The 27,893-nt window shown below is 42.8% G+C and overlaps 1 protein-coding gene across 7 annotated transcripts in view; it reads left to right on the top strand.

Annotated features, from left to right (window-relative positions):
- Positions 1–27,166, top strand: part of TTLL11 (tubulin tyrosine ligase like 11) — a 124,500-nt gene extending 97,334 nt beyond the window's left edge. For 6 of the 7 annotated variants that reach the window (XM_034793341.1, XM_034793345.1, XM_034793339.1 and 3 more), the window contains 2 exons: positions 3,844–3,950; positions 15,520–27,166. In XM_034793341.1, the coding sequence (XP_034649232.1) occupies positions 3,844–3,950; positions 15,520–15,809 (397 nt within the window). In that variant the 3' untranslated portion in view covers positions 15,810–27,166. Of the gene's footprint in view, positions 1–3,843; positions 3,951–11,231; positions 11,356–15,519 lie in introns of all 7 variants that reach the window. The other variant, XM_034793340.1, reaches the window with a different exon arrangement.
- The last annotated feature ends 727 nt before the right edge of the window (positions 27,167–27,893 follow it).

The following is a 27,893-nucleotide window of genomic DNA, read 5'->3' as shown; positions in this document are numbered from 1 at the left end:
CTTGTAATAGGCCGGCTAACAGTCATAATACACCATTTACTGCCAAAAGGCAAGCCCCACGGCTGCCAGCACCCAGATCGCCGATGAAGGCTACCAGTCTACTGCACCGTCTACCGCCAAAAGGCAGTTAGCAGCTGCTGCTGTGTAGCAATGCAGTCCCACGTCTGCCGGCACCAAGAGGACATATGGTGACGGTGAGCTCAGCTGTGCTGAGCGGGCTCCATGTTGTCTGCACAGGTAACCCAGGTAACCCAGATAAAAAGGCGCGAATCTATTGTCTGCCGTTGCTGTGACGGGGGAGGGAGGGGCCTGACGACATGTACCCAGAACCGCCCGCGACATTTTTGTTTTGCATCATCCGGGCATTGGGATCTCAACCCAGAATTCCAAGGGGCGGCGGAGACTGCGGGAACTGTGGGATAGCTGTGGGATAGCTACCCATAGTGCAATGCTCCGGAAGTCGACGCTAGCCTCGTACTGTGGACGCGGTCTGCCGACTAGAGCACCTAGAGCATTTTATTGTGTGGACATACACAATCGGCTGTATACAACCGATTTCAATAAAACAGGCTTCTATAAATTCGAACTAATTTCGTAGTGTAGACATACCCTTAGATACTGCATGTAGCTTTATACAGGTATTTCAAATGGATCAGTGAGTATCATTCAGTGATAGACTCATAATAATAACTCCAGGAGGGTAGAACATAAGAGTGGCCATATTGGGTCAGACCAAAGGTCCATCTAGCCGAGTATCTTGTCTTCCAACTGTGGCCAATGCCAGGTGCCCCAGAGGGAATGAACAGAACAGGTAATCAAGTGATCCATCCCCTTTTGTCATTCCCAGCTTCTGGCAAACAGAGGCTAGGGACACCATCCCTGTCCATCCTGGCTAATAGCCATTGATGGACCTATCCTCCATGAGTTTATCTAGTTCTTTTTTGAACCCTGTTATAGTCTTGGCCTTCACAACATCCTCTGGCAAGGAGTTCCAGAGTTGACTGTGCATTGTGAGAAACAATACTTCCTTTTGTTTGTTTTAAAGCAGGGGTGGGCAAACTTTTTGGCCTGAGGGCCACATCTGGGTATGGAAATTGTATGGCGGGCCATGAATGCTTCCGAAATTGGGGGTTGGGATGCAGGAGGGGGTGAGGGCTCTGGCTGGGGATGCGGGCTCTGGAGTGGGGCTGGGGATGAATGGTTTTGATTGCAGGAGGGTGTTCTAGGCTGGGACTGAGGGATTCGGAGGTTGGGAGGGGGATCAGGGCTGGGGCAGGGGGTTGGGGTGCGGGGCAGGATCAGGGATGCAGCTTACCTCAAGCTGCTCCCGGAAGCAGCGCCATGTCCTACACTGCAGCGTGGCCAGGCGGCTCTCCGCGCTGCCCTGTCTGCAGGCACTGCCCCGTCTGCAGGTGCCGCCCCTGCAGCTCCCATTGGCCGCGATTCCCAGCCAATAGGAGCTGCGGGGTGGGGGAGGTGCTTGGAGTGGAGGCAGCATGCGGAGCTCCCTGGTTGCCCCTACATGTAGGAACTGGAGTGGGGACGTGCCCCTGCTTCCAAGATCTGCACAGAAATCCCCCAACCCTGCTCCCTGGCGGGAACTCGAGGGCCAGATTAAAAGGTCTGATGGGCTGGACGTGGCCAGCAGGCCGTAGTTTGCCCACCCCTGTTTTAAGGGGTAGCAGTTTGTAACAATTGGTCAAGCCATATTTTTTATGAGAAATAGTAAGTGGATTTTTTTGGTTATTCATAGATTCATAGATTCTAGGACTGGAAGGGACCTCGAGAGGTCATCGAGTCCAGTCCCCTGCCCTCATGGCAGGACCAAATACTGTCTAGACCATCTCTGATAGACATTTATCTAACCTACTCTTAAATATCTCCAGAGATGGAGATTCCACAACCTCCTTAGGCAATTTATTCCAGTGTTTAACCACCCTGATAGTGAGGAACTTTTTCCTAATGTCCAACCTAAACCTCCCTTGCTGCAGTTTAAGCCCATTGCTTCTTGTTCTATCCTTAGAGACTAAGATGAACAAGTTTTCTCCCTCCTCCTTATGACACCCTTTTAGATACCTGAAAACTGCTATCATGTCCCCTTTCAGTCTTTCTTTTCCAAACTAAACAAACCCAATTCTTTCAGCCTTCCTTCATAGGTCATGTTCTCAAGACCTTTCATCATTCTTGTTGCTCTTCTCTGGACCCTCTCCAGTTTCTCCACATCTTTCTTGAAATGCGGTGCCCAGAACTGGACACAATACTCCAGTTGAAGCCTAACCAGCGCAGAGTAGAGCGGAAGAATGACTTCTCGTGTCTTGCTCACAACACACCTGTTAATACATCCCAGAATCACGTTTGCTTTTTTTGCAACAGCATCACACTATTGACTCATATTTAGCTTGTGGTCCACTATAACCCCTAGATCCCTTTCTGCCATACTCCTTCCTAGACAGTCTCTTCCCATTCTGTATGTGTGAAACTGATATTTCCTTCCTAAGTGGAGCACTTTGCATTTGTCTTTATTAAACTTCATCCTGTTTACCTCAGACCATTTCTCCAACTTGTCCAGATCATTTTGAATTATGACCCTGTCCTCCAAAGCAGTTGCAATCCCTCCCAGTTTGGTATCATCTGTAAACTTAATAAGCGTACTTTCTATGCCAATATCTAAGTCGTTAATGAAGATATTGAACAGAGCCGGTCCCAAAATAGACCCCGGTGGAACCCCACTTGTTATGCCTTTCCAGCAGGATTCCAGTACTCTCTGAGTACGGTTATCCAGCCAGTTGTGCACCCACTTTATAGTAGCCCCATCTAAGTTGTATTTGCCTAGTTTATCGATAAGAATATCATGCGAGACCATATCAAATGCCTTACTAAAGTCTAGGTATACCACATCCACAGCTTCTCCCTTATCCACAAGACTTGTTATCCTATCAAAGAAAGCTATCAGATTGGTTTGACACGATTTGTTCTTTACAAATCCATGCTGGCTGTTCCCTATCACCTTACCACCTTCCAAGTGTTTGCAGATGATTTCCTTAATTACTTGCTTCATTATCTCCCCTGGCACAGAAGTTAAACTAACTGGTCTGTAGTTTCCTGGGTTGTTTTTATTTCCCTTTTTATAGATGGGAACTATATTTGACCTTTTCCAGTCTTCTGGAATCTCTCCCGTCTCCCATGATTTTCCAAAGATAATAGCTAGAGGCTCAGATACCTCCTCTATTAGCTCCTTGAGTATTCTAGGATGCATTTCATCAGGCCCTGGTGACTTGCAGGCATCTAATTTTTCTAAGTGATTTTAACTTGTTATTTTTTTATTTTATCTGCTAAACCTACCCCCTTCCCATTAGCATTCACTATGTTAGGCATTCCTTCAGACTTTTCTTGCAAAATCCAACTGATTGAAAAACATATATAGCAGCTTGTTAATCCTGTTGTTTTCAGGATATTGATATGAAGTTGAACACATTGAATGTTCAGAACTTACTTAGAGGTGTGGCAGTATCCACAATACTGGATCTGCTCACTGCTAGTTCCTATCAGAGCTGGTGTCCGAGTGCTCTGAACAAATGGGAAGGCTGGTTGTACACGTGACGTTGTAAGTGAGAACATACAGGACTTTCTCTATTATATAGCCCATGTATATTTAACAAGTGCTGGTTTGATTGATATCTGCAGCAAGATAGGTGGCCATGGCTTTCAGCTGAGCTCTGTGTGCCTTCATAGTTGCCCACCTGGCCTGAATAAACTCTTTATCCCAATTGCCTTCCCACCATTTGGCTAACTTTGGAAGTAATCAGACTTTTTCTTGATCTTTATTTGGTTTATATTTAACAGGAACTGCAAGCTGAGTAACAGCAATTTTTCAATGGCTTCCGTGGATATTCTGTACATCGATATCACAAGAAGGTGGAATAGTATGGGACTAGACCAAAGAGAATCAGGTAATTCCATTCCATACTGGGAGAGTATGTAAGTTTCTGTTTCTGGATAGCTTTTGCCCTCATAAGTGCACACTTAGCTTCCACTAATATTTGTGGGAATGGTGCCTCTGCATCTGACTGCAGAATTTGGCCCATTAGTTCTATACTAGCTTCCCTTCATGTGTAGGGTAGGTCATCCTTGTTTTCAGGTCCTCACTGGATGTGGGTTTCACAAAGCCTCCCTTTTTGTGCTTGCAATTTTGTAAGTGTAATTTTGGTTTTTGGAGGTGCATTTACTGTCATCTGCACCTGCAAACTCATCGGGTGTTTGAAGGCACTTTGCCTTCAGCCTTGCACTGAATCCAAGGCACTCACCAATAACCTGTTAATGCACATGCTGAAGTGCCTTACATTTATGTTCACATAAGCAGATGCTGTGATGCCTCATCCAGGCCCAACAAATCCATAGTATCCTTAATAACACCAATGAAGTCTCCATTCTAGCATACCGTGGTGCACCCTGCATTCAGACAGTAATTCACACAGCTAACAAAAAAAGACATCAATTCAAGAGCTCCAAACAGATGTCTAGCTGCTTTGTTGGTCACTTCTGCTCCCCGATTGGGTATTTTTGGTAAAATCCAAGTACTGCATTCATTTACTTTTCAGATGGCAGGTTCCACCCTTCAGCTTCTCATTCTCTGTCCTTGGCTTTGTGATGAGCAAGGAATGTATGATGCATTGTAACAGGAACTTACACTACATCTCAGCTGTTAAATTGGCTCCAAATGTAAATGATATCAAAAAGCTTGTTTTTTTTTTAAAAGAGAAATTCATTAAATAACAAAATTCACTGGAGCAGCAAGGTAGGTGTTCCTATCAAGGTACTGCAGATGGCAGCTAACTTACTACAGCTTTGTTGGCAATTGGGAGCAAGGCTTAAATCTGAACCTTTGAGGGTAAGTATTCATCTTAATTATCATTTTAAGGGCTAAGAGTTCTCATGTTTTAAATGAGTTCTGAAATTTTGCTGCTGCATTAAGCAAAGAAGAAGAAAATAGAAAAAGAAACCCCATCTCTACTGCTGAATATGTGTGGTAGCAGAAACATGCCTTTTTTGATTACATTATTAAATAGGGAAATTGATCAGTAGTAGCAGAAGGAAGCTGTTTTTCATGTTTATTGCTTCAAACTAGCATTGCCATCTGGCCCATTGTTAATTCTGGATTAGTTTTTCATGTTTTGTTTGCATCTTAAATTACTGTGTATAAGCAAAATCTGTACAGTTTGCTCCTGTAATGGTGCTAGCACAGATTGTTGGTTTGTTTATCAGTGTTTCTCTCCCATCTCCTTGTTCTGGTCAGCAAAACAAAGAGAGATTTATTTTCTTTACACTCCAACTAACAACATCCTCCTCCTCTCTGGCTTCCCTCACACCTCCATTTCCTCCTCTGGCCCACACAAAATGCAACGGCTGAGATCATCTTCTCACTCCCCCTCTACCATCTACCCAGGTTCAAGCTTCTTGTCTTAATTCTGTCCCTTCCTACTTAACCAATCTGTTCTCTCCTTGTGTTGCTGCCTCATCCTCTGGGCTCTATTGATTATGCCAGCCTCAGTTGCCACTTGTCTGCTCCGTCCACCACTGCCTTCCCACTGTCTCCAGATGACACCCTTTATGCATGACAATGATCAGTTACACTGCTACCCTCTCCTGTGTCATATCCCTTCTCAAAACCCACTTTTGCCATGATGTCTTAAAGATATCAGCAAATGTTTAGTGGCTAGGCTGAGTGCAGATGGGGAAAGTCCTGATTTATCTATATAGTTAGAAAACTAGCACCTCCCCAACAAGTGTCCCTAAAAATATATCCATTTGATTGGCTCCCTCACTCCCCTTCCCGTGTTTCTTGTCTGCTTAGACTGTCAGCTGCTTGGGGTAGGGGGAGTTCCTGTCTGTGGGCATGTCCAGTACTGTGAGCCTTCCCGGTCCTGATTGGAGCCTTGGGGAGCTGCCATTCTATTAAATAATACAAATATTTGCTTAGTCTCTTCATGTTGTTCTGGATGGACCTTAAGGGCTAATTCAGTTCTCATGGAAGCAGATACTACTTACTGAAGACTGTGGAGTTGCAATTGCTTATACCAGTTCTGAGTTTAGTCCTAAAGCCGTGGGGGCTTGATAATGCAGGAGAGTGATAATGGGATATGGAGCCTTTCACTTCTAAGGTACTAATGGGGTTTAGCCCTTTAAAGTAGGGGGTTTCACGGTACATGATTGTAATTAAGACAGACCATTCAGTCTTTCCCAGCCTACTCCATCTTGACAATCTTGCACTGGAATGTGCGTGGATAAATAGGACTAGAGGCCAAACTATTCCAAAGTGACTAGTGATTTTGGGTGCTCAATTTGAGACCGAGAGTGGATTCTCAGGACACTGGGGAAATCTGGCCCCTCTTGGGTGTCTCAGGCTGGACACCCAAAAATCATTAGTCACTCTTGACACTCTTAGCCAGTCTGGCACTTTTCCCAACTAATGTCCTGTCATCTTTTCTTTACGTGGGCTTTAGCAATAAGAATTTTGTTCCTTGCTCTGATAATTCCCTTATCTAAAGCAGAGTATTATTACTATGTATTACTCTTATTAAACATTTATACTGCAATAGTGTCTAGAAGCCCCCAGCAGGGTTAGAGCCTGATAGTGTTATGTGCTGTATAATCTCCTATAAAGTCACAATCCCTGTCCCAAAAAGCTTGTCATCTAAGAATACAGTTCCCCTCAGCTTTGCAGGGGCAGAAGAGTTGGACCTAAAATGTTTATACTAGATTGCTACCTTTATTCCCATCAGTATCAGCTTTATACTTTGTCTTACTCTACATACCAACCATGTACAATAGACTAGTTTTTGGTATATCTCACAAGTCTGTTTTGAAGCTCTAAAGGGGCCTCTTTATGCATGCATAGAATTTTCAATAAGCTTAATGAAACTTATGTGCACACAACAAGGGAAGAATAAACTCCTTATGTCTGATACTTGTCTGAATGAAGATAAACCTGCATGGAGGGGAGCTAGAGCTGAACAGACTCCCACATAGGCCCCATAAAGGAAGCGAGAGTGTTAAAAGGCCAATTAAACCCCCCACATTTAGAAAATGATGACATTTATTTTAAAAATGACTTTTTTCTCTATTAGAGTTTTACTGTGTACTCGGGACGCTGATGAAACTGAACAATGGGTATCTCTAAATAGCTTCTCTGCTGCTCATGAGCCAATCTAATTGTCATTTTTATTAAAAATGTTAAAGGCTTGGGTTTATAATGTCCTCATGTCACTTTTGTTGTGGAAGTGGAAATGTGAACGACAGTATTGTCAACCAAAGCGGTTTGGAACCCCTAACGGTACACAGGTAAACAAAGCAAAAAAATGATGTGAAACTAGCCATGCCGAGACAGTTATTAGATGTAAGCACTCCTCATCAGTCATGTTCCGGGGTTTGTGGCATATCTGCAGCCTCTGTTGAGAAACAAAAGTGCAGAGCACCCGGGGGAGGTCTGCCCGTTGGGTTTTATACCTCAGGAGCACGCAGAGTAGGCAGCCACGAAGAGCAGCGGGCCAAAGTCAGTCAGGATGTAAGCCGCAGCATAAATTCCACATCAGGTACAAACTAATCCTGAAATGGATGTAAAAGGTAAAGCAGAACAACTTGTACCCAGTCTAGTGAGTGTAGAATTACTGAGACGCTCCTTCAAAGTGGTGGGAGGGTGTGAAGGGTTGACACTACATAATTTCCTTCTCCCCCTTTGCCTTCATGCCTTGTACCATTCTGCCCTAGTGCATGGAAAACCCTTCCTTATTTTGATCTCTTCTACAGACCCACTTCTTCCCTGAGGTCCATATGGCACACACAGAAAAGTACTGGATCAAGAGATAAACCATAAAGTCCTTCCTCTGGCTCTCCCAGGGCCTCTTATCTTTCTGTGTCTTGTCTTGTAGTCTGTAGGGCCTTGGCGACAGCAGCAGTCTTGATGCTTGTGTTTTGTAGAATGCTAACCTCAGTGTCAAATAACAGCAAGCAAATGGAGCAGGGAGCCAATTTTATCCTATTCTCTCCCCTGAGTCGCTTGTTTTGCTACAACCACCCCCTGCATGGAACTCAGCCTAGTTTTGCATATCCACCAAATGCCATCAGTCAGAGTGAGACTGCTTTGTCATTAAAACCCACTTTCGAACTTCTTTACGTCCAACTTGTGATTTTAAACCACAGTTTAAATAAGTTCTCAATTTGACTGAGAGGCTTTGTGAGAGTTGCATCTGTTTCCATGGGCTGATGACTTTCCAGACGCAATCTGCTAGAGTCAGCTTTAGAGAAGGGCCACTCTAGGCTGAAGACATGGAAGAGCCTGTAATAAAATATTTACAGGCTCCCACTTCCCAGTGAGAGATGAGGAAGCACTAATCCAAGAGAGAGAGTATGAAGAGAACCCCCTCCTCCTCCTTGAGGAGAGCTCAAGTTTGATGTACCAGAAATCTTGGAGTGGAGTTTACCAGGGCATTCTGTCACTTAGACTTCACCTTCTGTTGAACAGTCTCTGTCAGGCAAATTAGAAATTGCTCACCTGGATTTTTTGTTTAAATAAAAAATATGGCAGCTGAAAGGGAGTCAGAACAACCCCAGGGCAAAGGCTGCAAACAAGGTTTTTCCGAAAGAACAGCGCTGAACCCCTTGAATCCAAAAGCCAAATGAAAAACGTTTGTTAGGGTACGAGGGTTTATTCCTGGCTTCATCACTGATTTGCTGTGTGACCCTTGGCAAGTCACTTAGCCTCTCTGTGCCACAGTCTAGTGGTCTGTAAAATGAGAGTATTCATATTTACCTTCCACACAGTGGGGCTGTGAGGTTTAATCCTTTGCTTAACTCATTAAAAGAAATCTACCAAAGTTTAATGTCCAGATTTCACCTGCCCTCTGTATGTTGTTATGTTTTCTGTTTTCTTAGTTTGCAAGCTTTTTGAGACAGGCACTATGTCTTTGTGTACCTAGTACAGTAGGGCCCTCGTCCTGATGAGGGCAGTATAAGTAATGAATAACAATGATAGGTTTGAGGGTCTCCAGTGAAAGGTACAGAGTCTGATGCCAGCTGGGGCAGGATTCAATACAAACTCCATTTCTCAGGCTCAAGGACTTTCTGTATAAGCTGTCCCATCGAATTCTTTGAAAGACATGTATTCTAAACAGTGGTATATTAACATGCTCAATATATTATTCACCTGATGCTTTTTGTGGCTTTACACGTAGATCTTAAAAGTGGTTTCATCTCCCTTAAACAAAAGTCTCCAATGTACCACACAGATGTCTGCAGTATAAATCTCATTGTTTAGCCTTAAAAACGGACCATTGTATTCAGCTGACTTGTGCCTATTCTAAGGGTTGCTATGTGTTTATTCCATCTGCTTATATAATGGTGTTTTTGTAACTTCCTTTCAAAGGAAAACAAGCGAACTGAAATCTCAGCATTTTCCTCTTTCCTGAGCGTGGCACTTATCTTTGCTCCCACTAAAGGGTAGACTTTCTTTTATGTAATTACTTTTTTCCCATGGTGAGCAATGGTAATAATAGATTTGAGTACACATTGATAACCCAAGGGACCTAGAGTTGAGTGCACACACATAAATCATTGGGTTGACTTTGGTTTTAACATTTTCTATATTTAAGCATAGAGGAGGGTTTTTCCTCAAAAATCTTTGCAAAATTCGTTTTCCGAATTGATTAACTTACAATTTTGTACTAAATGCTCAGCAAATTACTGCTGCACCATTAAATGACTTTGCAATATCGGACAGTGGAGATGCTATTATGATGGCTGCATTTTCTGCTATTTAACGCAAATTGCATTACGTATTTTCCTGCGGTCACCAAAGAAAATGATTTGCTTATGGGAAGGTTTGGCTACTAGAGATAGACAATAGTTTTCTTCCGTTAATTCTTGTCTGGATTAAGCTCTGTAAAATAGGAAACAAAGCTGCTTGCTCTTGTGTACCCTCAAAATATTATTATTATTATGCGAATTTATATGGCACCCATCACCATGGCATCTGAGCATGAGGCTCAAATGGAGAAAATCAACGGACCCCTGCTGTCGACTGTCTTCTTCTTATGCCAGGATTAAAATAGCCAGCCCAACACTGTTGCTTGGTATCCTTTGTTATGTTCCTCTCCAAGGTAGTAGATTAAACTCTGCTGGGTACATTTTGTTTCTTTTGTGGTTGCTGAGCACACACAACTCCAGTTGGGAGCTGCTGGTGCTCAGCATTTCTGGGAATCACCAAAGTTGTCTCAGCTTGGACACCGCAGAATGGAAACCCCAGAATCAGTGGCCCCTTTTGTAAAATTTGGCCCTTGGTGAGCATTTTGGATTCAAATGATCACTTATGAAAAAAGCAACAGAATGTGGGCTACATGCTGAATGTTACACCTGTGTTTACACTAACTGGCCTCTGGATTATGTAATCAAAGACGCATTGCTTTGTGCTAGTAAAAAGGGTTGGAGACTGTCGATAGGTAATGTGAGCTTATATATTTTAAAAATTTTCAGAAGTTTTTATCTTCTCTGAGTATCTAAGATCACTTTACCTGTTAACAGTCTTGCCACCCTTTTTTATTAGTGGGAGACAAGGTTTGCTTTCCTCAATAAATAATTAAGAATGCTGCAAAATATGTTTCGTAACTAAACAAATCACTTCCGCATAATACATTTTTAAAACATGAGCAGTCAATCGCATTCTACACACCCAAAGTCCCATGAGACAATCACAATGAACGATGAGTTGATGCTGTGACATCTTCAGCTAAATTAGCAATACTCTAGGCAATGTGTGTCTGTATTCTGGTGAAATATAAATTACATTGTTTAATGGGAGGCCAGGCTGACCTTTCAGTCTGGACTAGCCTCAGCTTGCTAATCACCATTCGTAGTGAGCTGGCTTGTCTGTCATTTAATGAAACGAAGAAAGCGTACTTCTGTCTGATAGTTGTTTGTTAGTTTCACTAGCCTGTCTTTAGTGGGTAATGATTTCCCTACTTGCTCTGTTCACATGTGTAAACCTGAGACATACTAATTTGTCAAGATAGCAGAGTTCAGAGGTGATTTTCTTGTTTCAGTAATGGCTTAAATATATCGAGTGTTTTATAACTTAAGCTCTAAAATCGCTATCACATTCCAATAAGAAAATCAGGCCATATGTTTCTGACAGCTGCTTAGTAGCTTTTGTGAAATAAGTCTGGTGTTTTTTTACTGGACAGGTGTCCCCATCTCAAAAAATACCATTGCCATTGACACCTTTGTTGGCAGCGATAGCTGTAAAACTATGGATGGAATGACTATAGAGACCTAATGCCTTCACAATGACAAAGGTGGTGTTTCAAGGTGAGAATTGAGTCACAGTGGGGTGTTTGAGGGAACCTTGCATTGCCACTGCCTGTTGTATAGTATACTTGCTCTATGAATCAGAAAGGAAGGATGGTCTAGTGGTTCAGCACTAGCCTAGGTTTTGGGAGACCCAGATTCAGTCCCTACTCTGCCACAGACTCCATTTGTGACTTGGGTAAGTCACTTACCCTTTCTGTGCCTTAGTTCCCATCTGAACAAGGGAGATAATAGCACTGGCATGCCTCTGAGGGGGGGTTGTGATGAAGATAAATACACTAAGGATTGTGAGGCACTTTGAACTCTGCTGATGAAAAGCACTGTATCAGAGTTAGGTGGTATTAGTTTAGTTTATTGTAAAGCAAGCATTTGAGTCTAAAAAGCTGTCAGGCTATTATCTTTCAACTAAGACCAAAACCTAGTGTACTTAGAACATAAAAACAACGCCCCCAATAAAAAACACACAACCCCCCCCTCCACACACACACGTATATTTATTCTAATTATACACATACAGGTGTGCATGTACATTTTTTTTTTTTTTTAAAGGAAAAAAGCGGTGGAATAATAAAAAATCACTCCAGCTGAGAATTCCTTTCCATGATTTATCAGTATTTTATTTCTACAAAATGGCTCTTATCTCTCTCCTACATAAACACCAAGTGTCTCAATGATACACAATGGTAATTTGCTAGAATGTGGCCAGATATCACACCTGTAAAAATACTTAGATCCTGCTGAAGATCTAAAAGTGCTTCACAGATGTTAATGAAGCCTGCACCCTTAGACAAGTATTATTTTACCTAGTTTATAAGAAGATAAACTCTACTGTATATTAACCTTATATATAACAGCTGCCATACACATATGGCACAAAGAGTAATACATAAAATATATTGCTCAAAGGAGTGATAAAGGGAACAAATGTAGTCCTAATATCAGAGGGAAAAATTGTATATATATTGCAAATAAGATAGTATTCATCAGATTTTTAATAATGTCTGAATCGCTGCACTGTACTTGGTATAGCTACATAAGGAACCCCCTGATTTTTACAGTCACAAAACAGTAACGAGGTTTCCAGGTACTCAAAGTACTGTCTGTACAGAGGGAGGGGTGGTGGTGTTTCTACAGAGAGGAATCGTACAGAAAACCTGCAGATTTCTCTTTAGAATTTCACTGTGTGACTAAGTCTTTTATTTTAAATTAGTTGACAGAATTGTATTAGCAAAAGAATCACAGGCAGGAGAACCTTCAAGCCCAGGATTTCAGCATCCAAGACTTACCAGATTTGTTTAGGGTTACAGTGAACCAGAAGTTTTCAGGACAAAATAAAAATGGAATGTAATATTTCTGTATATAATCATCTTCCTGAACTATCTGTGGCAATTTGGCTTTGAATTTGGCCCACTTCCAACTGTAAATCACACAATAGCTGTTTCTGTTATTGTAAAACAGCAGCTTCTAACTTTTTCCATTAAATACTCTGCATGAGTGTCACTTATGGGGGGAAAATATGTATGCTACCGAATCGGCCCTTTTCCCCACATGATAGCTCACCATGACTGATAAAATAATGTACTGAGCTGGCAGCTGCTGCTGTCAGATAACCCAACAATTTCTTTGCAAGCTGTTTCACCACAGAGCTTGTAAGTGACCCCAATTGCTGTCTTATTTAAGAGAAATTATACTTCAGACTGTAATTGTAATGTTTAAAAAGATGCTTTTTCTTGCAACATCAATAAACCTAAATTGAGTTTTAAAAAAACCCCTCAGCATCTGATCTTAAAATAATCCCCTTAAGTGTGTGCTCTAACTGGGTGAGCAAGTTACGATGCAAACCAGATATGACAGCTCCTTGTTGCTGACATTCTGAAAAGGTACGGCGGTGCATAGGTCCTTAATTAAGAATTAAATAGGGTATTACGACAAGGTTCCAAAATGCAGGAATTAGCCACCCTTTCCCTTGACCATTGTAACATGCTGTTACTGTGATGCAATCAGAGGACACCTTAGAAGTCCTGTTTCTGCAGTGTCTGGCTTCTCTGCAGGTTGCTTGGGGGAAGCTGAACTTTGCCGTGGAATCTTTCCCATTGCTCTGCTTTCCCTTATTGCACACTCCAAGAGCCTGGGTTTCCTGCAATTACAACAGATCATCTGTGCTAGAGGGCTCTGTTCAGGTTAAGCAGAATCTCTTTCCTGATATCAGTGAAATTACACACTCACCTGGGAGATATGTAGAAAAGTCCCACAAGTAATGTTAGCAGACTCTTTTCTTGGAGCGGTCTGGGGAAGCCAGGCTTTTAGAATAACTGAGGTGCATGTGATCAATCTTCTGTGTGCCTTCGTCTGTCCCACCTTGGGATGTGAACTTCTCATCGTACACATTTAAGAAGGGGTGGGAGTTAGTACTTGGATAGCAGACCTAAAGGAGAACCCAGCTTTTTGGAGGCAGTGGTGATGGTGATCCAGTAAGGGGTTCTTGCCTCTGTGTCCATACTATGCTGTGCGTGTGGCTGGAGGGGCCATCTCCTGGATGAGAGAGAAATCTGAGCGCCTAACCCCTTCTGGTTGTTAAAGATCTCAGGGCACCTCTCATTAAAACAGGGGTGTTAACACTGGTGTTTCAGCTGAATGTTTAGTCTTACTAAGGCAGGGGTGAAGAAGGCAGCAGGAGCTAAGGGCTGTTGTTGGGGAGGAGAGAGAATCTGAGTATTCATCTGCAATCTAATGAAGAATATTCAAGTCAAAGTACCAGTCCTTAGTGCAGTAAGGACTGACGGGAAACATCTAAAGAATGCAAAACCATTACAGGAGCAGCTTTCCCTGGAGCCAGAGAAAGAGACTTTAGAAAAGCCAAAGTAGGCCAGCTCCTGCTGCAGAGAACCCATCCGAGCACTTAGATGCCATGAGCTGAATAGCCCGTCTGTGCTCACATGCAGGTTCCAGTCTTTGCACTTGGCCTGTGAAGTACTGTGTGGCCAGCCAGGCCCTAACCTCCCATTTGTGGCCTCCTTTAGTTAGAAAGGAAAAGCATCTGCAAAGAATTGTGGACTGGAAAGTTGTGCTTTTGCATGTGCAACAACAGAGTGTCAATTTACAAAAAAATGGAGGGACTGAGTTGCTGAAAGGAGTGATGGTGGAACCATGGAGCCTTTCACTTCCAGGTGCCGGTTCGAATCCAGCTTAGGTCAGTAGAGACCAAGTTGTTACCATCTGATGGCTGTTTGGTGACATATGTGAAACAAGTTGGTGAGTCACAGTCCAGTTCCTAGTGGAGAAGTGTCCACATTGCCAATGCCACTACCAGGACTCACTAATTGGTAGCCTTAGTGGGCATCTCAGCAGACAGGCCAGGTATGGGTGGCTGCACAGGGCAGTGTCAGCAGAGAGGACAGGAAGTTTAGGATAACTCACTTGTACATTACTGAGGGCACCCATTAATGGGACCAGGTTTACAGAGCCATAAACCTAAACACCCTGAAATCTGTAGTGTAATCAGATCTGAGATTTTGGTTTGGTCCCATCTCTAAGAAAGCAAAGTTTAAAATGACACACTTCAGTTGCACATATGACTTGTTTTTTCCTTGGGCAGTTTATATTCTCTGGAGCTCAGCATGTGAGTATGTGTCAGACTCAATTTCAATGTAATGTCTGAAGCAACAAGAATCAGGGCTGATCTTGTGTCAATTCAATTTCACAACCTCTTAGAATCAATAGTTCCTGTAGCCATTTACCTCCAAATGCCAGACTATCAGGTCAGACTGATGCTTGTAGAGATCACAGCATATCCTTATGAATAGCTTCTACTTTCAGGAATGTCACCCATCTATAACCCAATTTGGGCATGTTTGCTATTCTGGGACGCTTCTTTTAAATCTTTGAGCTGTTTGATTTATGAGTCAAATACAAGGAAAATGTCTCATTTTGGTCTTTGAAGGGCAGAGGATGGGTGTTTGTTTGTGACCATTCTAGGCAGTTGCTGCTTGAATTAAAAAGGAATTAACTAATAGCGAGAGAGAGAGAGAGATGGAGTGTGTATATACACATCCAGTCTTTGGGATGAACAGAGGTATAGAAATGAGACATACTAGATTAAAAGACTGCAGCATGTGAGAGAAGTCTGTGCCACGATTCTAATCTAAACTCTCTTCTTATTTGAAGGGATGTGCTTGCAAGCCTTCATAGAAGCTTTCTTTTGCCTGGCTCAGAGAAGATACAAGTCACTCCCACTTCATGAGCAAGTGGCATCATTGATTGATTTCTGTGAATACCATCTAGCCATCCTCGATGAGAAGCGCCTGGTTTGCAGCCGAGGAATAACGGAACGCCGAGCAGCTCTGGTTACCTGTCAGCCAGATGGACTCCACCTCACGGCAGCTACTCATGCGCCTCTCCTGAACCGCATGACTGCTGCCAATAAACTTACAGATTATAGAAATCATCGGTCTTGATGGGCACTATCAAGGAAAAAAGACAATGACAGGGCTGGAAACTGATCCCTGAACACATGCTGCAGGAGGCGAAACACGGGCTCTTGAGTTCTTCCATCTGACATTCACCGTAATGTATTACAGCTTTCCCTGATTTATGCTCTTCAGAAGTGACTGTTGCAAACTTCCCCTTCCACGTAATGACTCTCAGTGGAAATGGCTGTTGTTTATTATTTCCCCAGTGGACATACAAAATAGCTGAAATGACAAACTGCGTCTTTTATTCAGAGTTTATAGAAAATCATTTATGAAGACAAAGGGGCAAAAATGCAACGTTACAATAACTGGCATCATGGGGTTGATAGCACTGACTGAGAGGGGCAACCTCAGAGAAGGAATTTCAGCTCAGTAATGCCTTGGAGAAGCCAATTTCTACAACACGAGCAACATGTTTTTGAGCCGCGCTGTGTGTTCTGGACATTGTTTTGAAATCAAGTAAGGAGATGCAAACTGGCATTTCTAAATTGTGTGCGTTTTTAAAAACTAAAACTCCAAATTATGCATTTGATCACATTTTAGGCTTTGTCTCTCTCTTATGAGGATTTAACTGTATTTTGTTTTGTGTGTATTGATACAGATTTTGTCTGTTGGGTGCCGGCAGCTACATACTGGATTTTTAAAAAAAGTTAATCCTAAAGCGCTGAAATCATAACCACTTTTGAGGTCCAGCTCTTTGCACACAGCCTTTGTTACTCCAACTGCCCTTATAGGTCAAAAGAAAAGGTTAAAATGGCTATCAATCCTACCCACCCGTATACCCCAAACCAGCTCCATTAAGTTCTCTAAATTGATAGGTGGTACTTCAGCAGGATTGCATGCATGTGGATTGATGAGCACTGATCCTGCAAAGAGAACTGCAAAGGCTCACCCCAACATTGTTCTCTTTTCAGGGTCAGGGCCTGGGAGCCAGATCTAAAGCCCAGGGAAGTCAGTGGGGCTTAAGTGGCCTCTGGATCAGGCCTAGGTGAGTTACAGTTGTCAGGATCAGATACTAGTTATGATCTTCATGGCCTTGAATGGTTGAGGACCCCGCCACTCAGATCTCCAATTTCCCATGGTCCCAAAACAATTAATAAAAAAATGTAGATTTTTTCCAAGCATTTCATCTTCTGGGACAAGTGTGAGGGCATTCTTGGCTGAAGGCCTCTGTGAGAACCTGAGTTTGAATTCAGAGCACAGCACTCTTCACTCCCACTGGATTGGGAGCTGAGGGCACTTAGCATCATGTAGAGTTAGGCCCATAGGGCCTGAAAGCAAAGCCTGTTGAAGTCAATGGAAGACTCCCATTAGTTTGGATTAGTCCCTTAGTTAGGCCTTGATGTTAGTATTATGGCAAACCTCTGAATTCATTAAGATCTGGGTCAGGTCCTCAGTGGGTGTAGATTGGTGTAGCTCCATCTGACTGAGAGGCTTTCAGGACATCTGGGCACTGTTACAGCAATAACAAAGAGCAATGCTCTGGGGCCAGATTGCAAATTAAAATGAAGGTAATTCTATTGTTTGGTCCTTTGGAGAGGAAAACAACTAGAATTGTTCATTACGTATAGTGCTTTATTTACTTCATGAGCACTAGCTCTCTGTGCCACTGCATATTACCCTGTAACTATGCTCTGCAGATAGGAGCAATTCCATACTTTGTTTTTTTTATTTTAATAATTATTTGAACAGCTACTGTACATATTTTCTCTGTACTTGTAGCATGTTCTGGCCAGCATTCAATGCTGTAATTAATATTCTGTCACAGTACAGCACCGAACTGTGCAGAGCTAGTTTTTCAAGTGTCTGTTACTGTAACTAATGGATTTAACAGTAAAAAGCTAGACTAATTGCATATTGGATTTTTTTGCTATCATTTTTGGACCAGGAATGGTACCTATAGCTGTTCCTTTTCATAGGTCCTCAAATTTCTCTTTAAAAAATATATAGAACAAAGATGTACAAGAGAATACAGTAATCCTTGCTGGATTATGTTACTAGATTTCTTTTTAAACACAATTCTATAGTTTACTCCTGTTTCATAGGAGAGAAGTCGTGGGACCCACTAGTCTGCTCTCCCATTGACCTTACTGGGGGCTAGTCTTAGCAAGACTGTGACACTTAGAACTTCGGTACTGTTGACAAGGAACCTTCCATGTATAATTGCAGCTAATGGTAATGCACTTACCCAATGGCTGCAGGAAAAAATCCTTTCTTTTATTCTTTAGAATTCAAGAACCAGGGCTAATTTGAAAGCTGTCCATGCTGTGACCTAGCTAGCATAGTTACAGGACATGAAGAGGAGGAAGTATGGCCTAGTGTTTAAGGCATTCTGGGACTTGAATGGCATGGGTTCAATTCTGTACTCTGCCACTGTCTTTCTCAGAGACCCTGGGCAAGTCAGTTTGTCCGTGCCTCAGTTTCCCATCTGTAATACAGCAATAATAGCACTGTCCTACCTCACAGGGATAATGTGAGGATAAATACAGTAAAGATGGTGAGGTGCTCAGATACTGACTGTGGTGGCCGGTGTTGTACAAGGATCTAAGATGGGACAGGATGGGCCCCACAAGCAGATCTGTGATAAAATTGCCTATTTTTCAGTAAATTTCAGCAAAACGTTAATAATTATCTACTAGATTTTATTACAAAAATTGTTGCTACTTGCAAAAAAGATTTTGAATGGTATGTTTTGAAATTAAAATTTCAGCAGTTTTTGCTTTGAAACTTGATCTTTGATTAAATTTCAGAATTTTAAATTTTGAAATTTGATGTTTCCTCTTTCTAATAGGATTGAGGTAACTCAATAATCAAGCAAAAAAAAAGGCATTTTAATAGGTGTTTTCATTAAGCTGGTTATGGTTTGGTAAAGAAAGAAAACTGCAAATCTCAGAATTTCCCAAGTGGTATTGTAGCTGTATGGGTCCCAGGTGATGAGAGACATGGTAGCTGAGATAATAGCTTTTATTGGAAATTGCTCCAGTAAAAGATATTAACTCACCTACCTCATCTCTCAATTGTCAGAGGTAATCAGGTGAATTCATTCCTTCACATGTAGCATGCTAGCAAAAAGCTTGGGCATCAGTTAAGTCCCACTTAAGCCTACATGGGGTTGCAGTGAGTGTAACTAAAGACAGGATTTGACCCACTGTCTTTATTGTGATATTTAATTAAATTCTGTGTGTAGTCTGCATAGCATATCGTCTCCCAAACACCACAACGAGAACCCTGGGACCCCCATGCTCTTGTCCCCTTAACAGAGGTGAGAGAATGATAATACTTCATTGTCAGACTGATAGTGGTGATCTTTACACTGATATTAGACTACCTCTTGAGGTTTCAGAGTTCTATTAAACATCACTAAGGTCACCATTGTTGGGGTTTTCTCCCAGATGGAGTTCTGTGGTGCTGAACTCCTACACAAGATGTTACACAATGAAATACCGTACGTGAACCTGTACTCCATCGATACCTCAGGGCACCACAGAGGAAGCCTCCTGTTGGGCAACACAAATGGAGAGGGGAGATTGGCTTTTGTATTGACTGCAGTAGAGAATATGTTAGTTCTAGAATAAGAGAAAGAGGCAGGAAGATCTGCACACCCTTTTTTAAAGACAAGCAGAATGTCTTGGGAAAATTGTATAACAATATTTGCTTATGGACCAGATGATTTGGGACAGTTTCTCACTCTCTAGGTTTTTATATCACATCCTTCACCATGGTACCTGAGGGCTTCCCAAAATAATATATCCCCTTTTCCTAAATATTTCAGATTTTGCCTTCATGCAATGGGCTGTAACTACATCAGTGGTGTCAGACTGTTTTTTTTCTGTCTCCCTTTGGACCTACACATTCTATCCTCTAACCTGCTGTCCTTTAGGATGATGAAAAGCCCAAAAGAGTACAGTATATTTTGATTTCACATGCATTTTAACAGAAAAGATACTGTTTCCAGTTTTAAGGGCATGCAGAAAATCAGATACAGTACTGCAGTGACGGGCATATTAGAAAGACCAGAGATTACACAAGATTTTATGGCTCCTCTGAAAATGACCTTTGGGGGTACATTTCCGCAGCAGTGGAGGATTTAGCATCTTGACACCTATTTTAATATAATGGGCTAAATGAATTTACACAAGCAACATTTAGAATTTATGCTCTTGATTGGAAAAAAGCTGCATGCAGCCTATAACTGCCTACTAATGGTAGTCCGTAGCGGTACTGCAGAGTGCAATAAGAAGACAAACGGAGCCAATTAGAAACAATATGAACTGGACCATGTTAATGTCAGATGGCACCGCACTTTTATCTTCTCAGAGTTGTCCTCTCCTTTTTTTAAGGGCAAATCTTTTCTCCTGCAATGGCTAGACTGCTTGAAATGTTTTGTGTGTTGTGCAGTGAAGAGTGTAATTTTAGGCTGAAGCCACCATCCTCAGCCTTGTTTAAGTTTCATAAAGATTATTGCAGGATGAAGATAAAATGCCATGCTCCAAGTTTTGGCATCTGTCAAAACAGATGAAGCTGAAAGGATCTTTTTTTCACACTTTCATTGTAATATGTTTGAAGACATTCACAAGTTGAAAAATGGTTACTTCTCGTTCTGTGGCATCTGGCATTTGTCTTGCGATTGGCAGTGTGTTACTAGAAAATAGCGTACAGTTTCTCTCATCTTGATTGATGTGCTATACAGACAGTCTTGTATAAGACTTGGATTTGAAATGTTATGAATGTGAGTGCCTTTCCTAGATCTTTCAAGTGGTACAATCTATGCCCTGAAATATCCATTTTTCTCATCTCATAACTGTGCTCCCTGTATCTAGGTGAGATACAAAACTGCAGTTTGTAATAAACTCAGATGAGGGGTCTCTGTATGTTGCCACGCTTTATTGGCTCTGATGGATGTAATAGAGATTTTCAGAGCTTGTATCTATTTCTTGCTTATGTGATATTGCTGATTTGCCTCCCATCTTAAAAGACAAAGAATGCTTTGTAGAATAGTCAACACGTTCAGTCACCTATCACTGGTAACCCAAAGTCCACGTATTTATGCAACTGGGAAACTGCATGACCTGTTATTTCCTGTAGAGAATATATAGAACAGAGCTGTTCTTTGGGCACTTAATGGCAAAGTCACATTCCCGCTCTGCCCCATCCTCCAGTTCTGGCAATTTCTTCTGAATCTTATTTAGAGTCCAAAGCAAAATGAATTTTACATAACCCTTGGGCTAGTGCAGTCTGCACACAAAAAATGACCAGAGAGGTTTAATTCAGGATATGAATGCTGATGTCCTGAGGTTAATCAGTAAATCCTGATGGCTCATCCTAGGGAGAAAACCAGTAAGCGACTGGTACTTGGATGTATTTTATTAGACTGGTTACCACTGAAATCTTTCCACTCATTCATGGAAACATCATATGGAAAAATCAAGCCCGTGTTCATCACTGTCTGACCTTGTTCCATGTTTCATCACTAGCAATTGTTATGTCTGTTGGACAGTGACCATTCAGCCTCCAGGTATCTCTGTCGTCTGTTTTCTTTTCCACCACATGTTCTCTCTTTGTTCTGCCTAATTCCATGGCTCTATTTTCCAGCTTGCCCACGCACACAGCAAATTGATGCTTTTATTAGTGATTTCTGTTAATTTGGCACCATGTTGAATCTATTAGTGTCATTTCTTATGTTGCTATGGAGCTTCTACTAGAATGTGACTGTCTCCTTAGTTGATTATAAAGATGAAAACTTCCTGCTCCATCTTCTTGGTAGCAGGGTTATAGCAAGGTCCCAGAGGGCCCGGGTGCAAGAATATGTTAGGGTCCCTGTTCCCGATTCCAAAATCCACCCCCTCCAGCCCAGCCACAGCTCCAATTCAGCCCCTGCTTAGCTTCCCTCACAGCCCTCCTTCAGATCCCCCCATAACCCTGCAGTTCTGAGCCCCACCAGCTCTCTCTCAACCCCCCTCCAGCCTCCATCAGTCCAGCCCCCAACTCCCCCAGCCCTGATCCAATCACTCCTCCTGCCCCCTACTTCCCCGATCCACCTCTCACCCTCATTTCAGGCCCACACAAGTCTTCCCCCCAGGTCCCTCCTTTGTCTGCTCCAGCTCCACTCCAGCCCCCTACTCCACCCATCCCCCCAGCTCTGATCCAGAACCCCCCAAGCGCCACTCCAACTCCCTTCCCCCATCCTCCACAGCTCCAGTCCAACCTCCCACCCCAGCCAGTTCCGCCTCAAAATGGCCAATGCTTTTACCTGGGGCTCCATGTCTAGAAGTGGGGGGCACATCTCCCATATCCGCCCCTTCTCCCCCTCTCGCCTTCTCTGTGCATCTTTGCCGACTGCTCACGCTTGAGGTTGCCCTAGCTGGAGGGGCCCCCAATCCCAGCTGCCTCCCTATCCCGGGACCCGCTCTCCTCCGGCGGCCCCTTTCCACTGTGGTGTGGCGCGGCTGAACTTCTGCCAGTGGCATGAATAGGGATACATGTATGCAGCTAGATCTGAGCGCCCCCGTATCCTTGTGGGCCCTGGTGCAGCTGAACCATTTGCACCGATGTAGCTACGTCCCAGCTTGGTAAGCTGTCATCCATCCCATCGCACTGCACAGCTGTTGATTAGATGATTGAGCTTTGCTGTGGCTTTATTCCGTTAGCGCAAGCCCTTCAAGCCGAGAGCTGGACTCCTCTGCTACCTTTCTGCTCATTAACACAAAACCCGATCAGTTGTCCAGAGCAGATGAGCTCATAGAGTGTCTCTGTCTTTTCCTGTCTTTAGACTATAGTGCTGTGCTTTCCAGGGGGTGGGCTTTCTTAGAGCTTCATTGCACAGGAGTGCAGACGTCCTCATTAAATCCAATCCTGCCTTAATGGAGAGAGAGCAACCTCCCAGCCGACCCAAATGATGCCAAGTTGTAACTGTCCTTGGTGCCGCTACTGACTGGAGCTGTACGATTTTCAGGCTCTTGTTCTCACACCACGTGCATTTTTTCCACCCAGTGAGAATGGCTTTGGTTTTTTAACCTTTGAAAGTGGATATCTTCATGGTTATAACTAACATAAGGGATAAAATAAATCAAATCTAATCTAATCTTTTCAGCTAATGTCTTGAATCAAATTTACAGAAGGGACCTCTCAGTAAATGGCACCACACAATTTCTTTTAAATCTACAGGGCTACAGTTGAAAGGTAGAGTAGATGCATTAAAATGCCATCTACACTTCACCCTGCAACCAGATATGTTGTTGGATTTCTACCAAAATCCGATTGGCTTTCTGTCTAGTCTTGCCTTGAATAACGCCAGCCTGGGAGATTCCTTGGCAGGTAGTTTTTTAAGGATAAGATATTAGCCGAGGCAGTAAACACAGTGCTGCTCTCTATTCTTTTACAAGAATAGTAATAATAGTGTATTTTAGTTATCATAAACACACATCAGAGTGTATGACATTATATTCCAGAGCCGAGCCGAATATCCTGATTTAATACATAAAGTAAGTGAGCGACTTGGAAACGTCATAAAATCCAGAAATAATTTGAGTTTAATTGAAGCATCTTAGTGTAGAAGTTGTTTTCAAGTTGGCTAAGGATGTTGTCTCATGGTTCATCTCTGTCAGACAGTGCTGCTGTTTCGAATAACGCCCAGCTTGGTGGGCTTGGAGTGCTGTTGTTGCTCTGACAACTTGTGCTGTTTGGAAGCTGTAAAGTTCTTGACTACGAACACCCGTACTGAGAGCCAGGCGTTCTCCTTCGAGCAGACGCAGCTGTGTCTCCCAGTTAGGTGTATACGCATCGCGCGCGCTGGAGCCGGAGAATTTTGCCTAGAAGTGCTCACAGAGGTAAAGAGCTGTTCCAGGCCATACTCCCTCCCCTGGCTGTATGAGACAGCGCCACCCGACCCCACCTCCCTTCCTCCGCACCGAATGCCCACAAGATGAGACTCTGGTGCAGAGGGGACGAAGGCTGGGCACAGGGCCGGCTCTAGGCACCAGCAAACAAAGCACGTGCTTGGGGTGGCACATTTTCAAGGGCGGCATTCAGGTCGTCTTTTTTTGCTTTGGGCGGCAAAAGCCTAGAGCTGGCCCTGGGTGGGTAATGGAATACACGTTTGCATCACAGCTCGAAGAACCACAGTTACAATAAGTAACCATTTCTCCTGAGTATTGTGGTGAAAGTTCTGGAGCCCTCTTCTCCCTGGCCTTTAAAGGCTGCTTGGCAATGGCTGTGCTTTCGGTGCTGGCCCCTAAAGGGTGTGGTACTGCTGGTATACAGGATGTCTACAGCTATAAAGCAAAATCTCATCTTTAACTCTCAGTGTGAAACTACCTTTGATTTCGCTGAGCGCATCTGAGGGCAGAGTTGAGCCGAGGGAGCTGATTATCTTGTTGCTTTGAAAACAAATTGGAAATGGTACTGATGCAATTCTGTCTTTCATTTACGTTTCTAACACTGAGAACCACTTGATAGAAAGTGAACACAAAAAGAGGTGTTCTGCTCTGGCCGACAGAGACACCACCAAATAGTTATTGCTTATGGAGCACGACACATCCAGGACACTTCATCAAATGCATGAGGCCAAGGTACATGTCCCCCCCCCCCCAAGTTTTACAGACTAATCGCTGACATAATTCTATTGCAAATACTGTAATGGAAATAGAGTCCAGCAAAATGTTTGGCTTCATTGAGTCAATCGGTCCAAATGCTGCAGCAATGGGCCTCTAATAATGAATGCAAATATTTGTGCCATCTTAAGGTCATCAGCAGAGATTAAAGTAATTGACATATTGGTGTAGTGTGGAGTCGAGAGAACTCAGCACGTGTCTCTGAACACAATGGTGGGCTGTGGCGTTACAGGTGGCAACAATAGCCAGAACATTTGTTGCAGGCTATGGAAGGAGAGGGGAATTTCTGAAGAGTGCTGCAGCCCTTGTGCCTCTGTTAGCTGTTCATAGCTTCTCCCCACCAACTCAATAGTCCCAGTCTCTGGCGGGCAGGCGGCAGTGTGTCTGTATGCAGCAGGGGCTGAAAATCAAAAGGGCACAACCTGGCAATGAAGTTGTGCTGAGCCTTCTCCTTTATGGTTCAGGAGGCCAGGCAGGGAACAGAAGAGGCCAGAACCCTCTCCGCCTTTGCAGTTGTCATGCTTGGCACTGCCAGTGACACATACTAAAACGTTTGCATTTATTAACCCAAGTATAAACTGCAGGGACCTGAATCAGTTCAGAATGATCACTTACCAATTAAAAACTAAAGTGCTATTTGCTCTCCTCACTTGGTCCTGAAACAGTAAATGTCACTATTGTTTGTTCCACTGTATTTGTAAAATGCTGCACTTTATTGCTGTGGATAGTTGGAGCTATTGAAGATAGAGATTCTGTTATTGTATAGAGAGTTATGTGCTATATTTTATCATTGAGATGAATGAATCATTGAATGTTTAATGCTTTAATTTTTCTGAAGTAGGAAAACAGGTTTTTTTTAAAGATTTGTGTAATGTACATAGATTATGAATCATTGCTAAGATACATTTTTGGGTAATGATCTATATATTACATATTTAGGAGCCATCATGTAGAATGCCTGGTACAAGGTAGCCAGCTATAAAAGCAGCACTCATGTCATCATGCGCATATTTCAGTGTGGATGGAGGGAGAGGGAGGGTGGGAAATGACATGTCAGAGAGAGACGTGACATAGGTTTAAGCAGTTATTTGTTCAGTCTCCTAATGTGGAGATTAAAGATCACCAAAGCCCTTTAAACCACTAAACAAAATACACCCACAAGAGGAATCAATAGCAGAAAAAGTGGATTTCAGATTCTTGACTCCAAAGTTACTTCTGTTTAGTTTCTTCTCCTCAAGGTCCCATAGCACAGTGAGAAGAAAAGAGGTGAGTACCATATAATCCCAGGCCATACTGTCTGCATTCAGCTGTGTTTCACTTTCACCTCACAAAGGAGTGACAATTCTTATGGTGCATGTACTGTGCTAGAGAACTACAAACCCCAGCATGCTTTGCAAGCGAGCTAACAATTCCTATCTTTCCATGGGATAAAATTAGCTATATAAGAAACACCTGGGTACTCCTTTCCCCCGCATCTCTTGCTGTGTCAGTGGATTTGCTTCCAAGCTGAACAGAGGCCACAAGCCTTCTACTAGGATACGTGCCTGTGAGTAGCTGATCTCTTCCAATTACCCTGCCCAGAGCAATGGCATAGGAGCTCCCAAACCAGTAAGTAGCAGCATATGCTGTATTTACATGTTTGTATTTGCGTGGGCATGGCTTTGTTGCTGTCCTACCGTACAGTATAACTAATAACCATCATCCATTGCTACCCTTCTTGGGGGTGATAGCATATTTTAATATTGGGGTGCTAGGGCAAACATGACTGTCAAAATCAATAACAAGTTTAACAGGTAAACTAAACAGTCATGGGAGTTGGAAACAGCCCTTTACACAGGTTAGGGACATCCAGGAAAACAACACTAGTAGGAAGGCTTTGGGATTCCCCAGTTCAGACTGGTTCCATGTCCTCTCATCTGCAGTAAGAAGGCTGCTTAGTAGCTGTGTTGTCTGCAACCCAGCCGCCATACCCCCCGTGCTTTGTGCATCCCCTTACCAACCTGTGTGTAGCGCTGGGCTGCTTGTATGGCAAACACTCACTCAAACCCTTAAAAATCACTTAAAAACGATCACTCACTTTTGTTGATTATGAGGCAAACAATCTGTTGATGCTTTTTTCAAGTAAGGGTGAATTCTTCATTTACAAATATATTGGCCTTCACACATGCTTTTAACTTATACATTTGCTGATGTATATTCAAGAAAGACATTTGATAAGACTGCTGTCCGAGAGTGGGGCTCCAGATCAACTTGTGTTTGAATAGTGAGGCAGCATTAGAAAGAAGCCCTTGTTATGCAAAGAGAACTGTAATGTTTCTGGGGTTTGATTCCTTTTAGTTGCTGGGCCAGGGATTGAAGAATTTCAGGGTATTAGTGCACTGCTCATTGAAGTCAGGTGTTTATCAGCTGGAAATTAGCTTGCCTTGATCAGCTGTGACCATGTGCTTGGCAGTGAGGAAAGACCCATCCCAGAACATTCTCTCCTCTGCTGTGATGCTGCTGAATTCAGAGGAGCTGGTGGATTGAATGTAATTTTTGGCTGGGGACTGTGCCATGAGTGTTCAGAGTAAGGCAAATCTGGCCTATTGGCCCCATTGCCAAGACGGGTCTGGGTGTACAAGCCAATTATCAGAAGGTGAAAGCAACCGCATAGACTTCTTGAGTAGATTTTGAACAGCAATATGGAAGTGAATGAATGTACCTTCTAAATGAATTAAAGTCCTCTTTCGTTAACTGATGTGTTTATTCACTGTTGCACCAGTTTTCTTCTTTACAAAACACACTTTGAAACTGTATAGGAAGGAGTGGGATTGAAATTAACTTGAAACAATGGCAGCGACTTACCAAGCCATTTGTCTGTCCCTATTTCAGTGGGACTGTGGCCACTTTCCTCAGCCACTGTCAGCCTCCTCCCAGCCTAAAGCCCTGGGTGTCAGCCTGGTTCTGGCCGTGCAGCATTCGCTATCACTTTGAATTCCCTGCCTTTTCGGTTGGTTTCATCTTAAAAATGTAAACAAGCCATAAAAGAAGAACCCCTTACTTGTGTAAGGCAGATTTTTAAGTACCATTTTAGGAGTTTTTATAAAACACAGACTGTAACCAGTTGATCTTAATGAACTGATCACCGGGATACTTATCCAAGTGCTGTTAAAACACACCACTTAGGGAGCTTTTAAATGGACTTTATGAAATCAGTATATAGTAGGTACAGCCTGCCATGTAAATGTGCACTGAAGATCCTGTGTAAAAACTCTTAACTTAACCAATAGACTCTCTTGGTTTCTTTGCAGCCATCAAAACCTATTCCATAAATATCTATGAGAAGTATTTTAAAATGCAGCTTATTTTTAACTCCAATAGATGGAACTTTTCGAAAGCTTTTTTATGGTCTTACCTAGCAAATCTGTATTTAGTGACATCTTTAAAAGCCGAATTGGATTCTATTCCAGCTAGGTTCTTA

Source organism: Trachemys scripta, chromosome 17 (genome assembly GCF_013100865.1).
Source record: "Trachemys scripta elegans isolate TJP31775 chromosome 17, CAS_Tse_1.0, whole genome shotgun sequence".
Taxonomy (NCBI): Eukaryota; Metazoa; Chordata; order Testudines; family Emydidae; genus Trachemys; species Trachemys scripta.
This window is presented reverse-complemented; position numbering and strand designations above follow the sequence as displayed.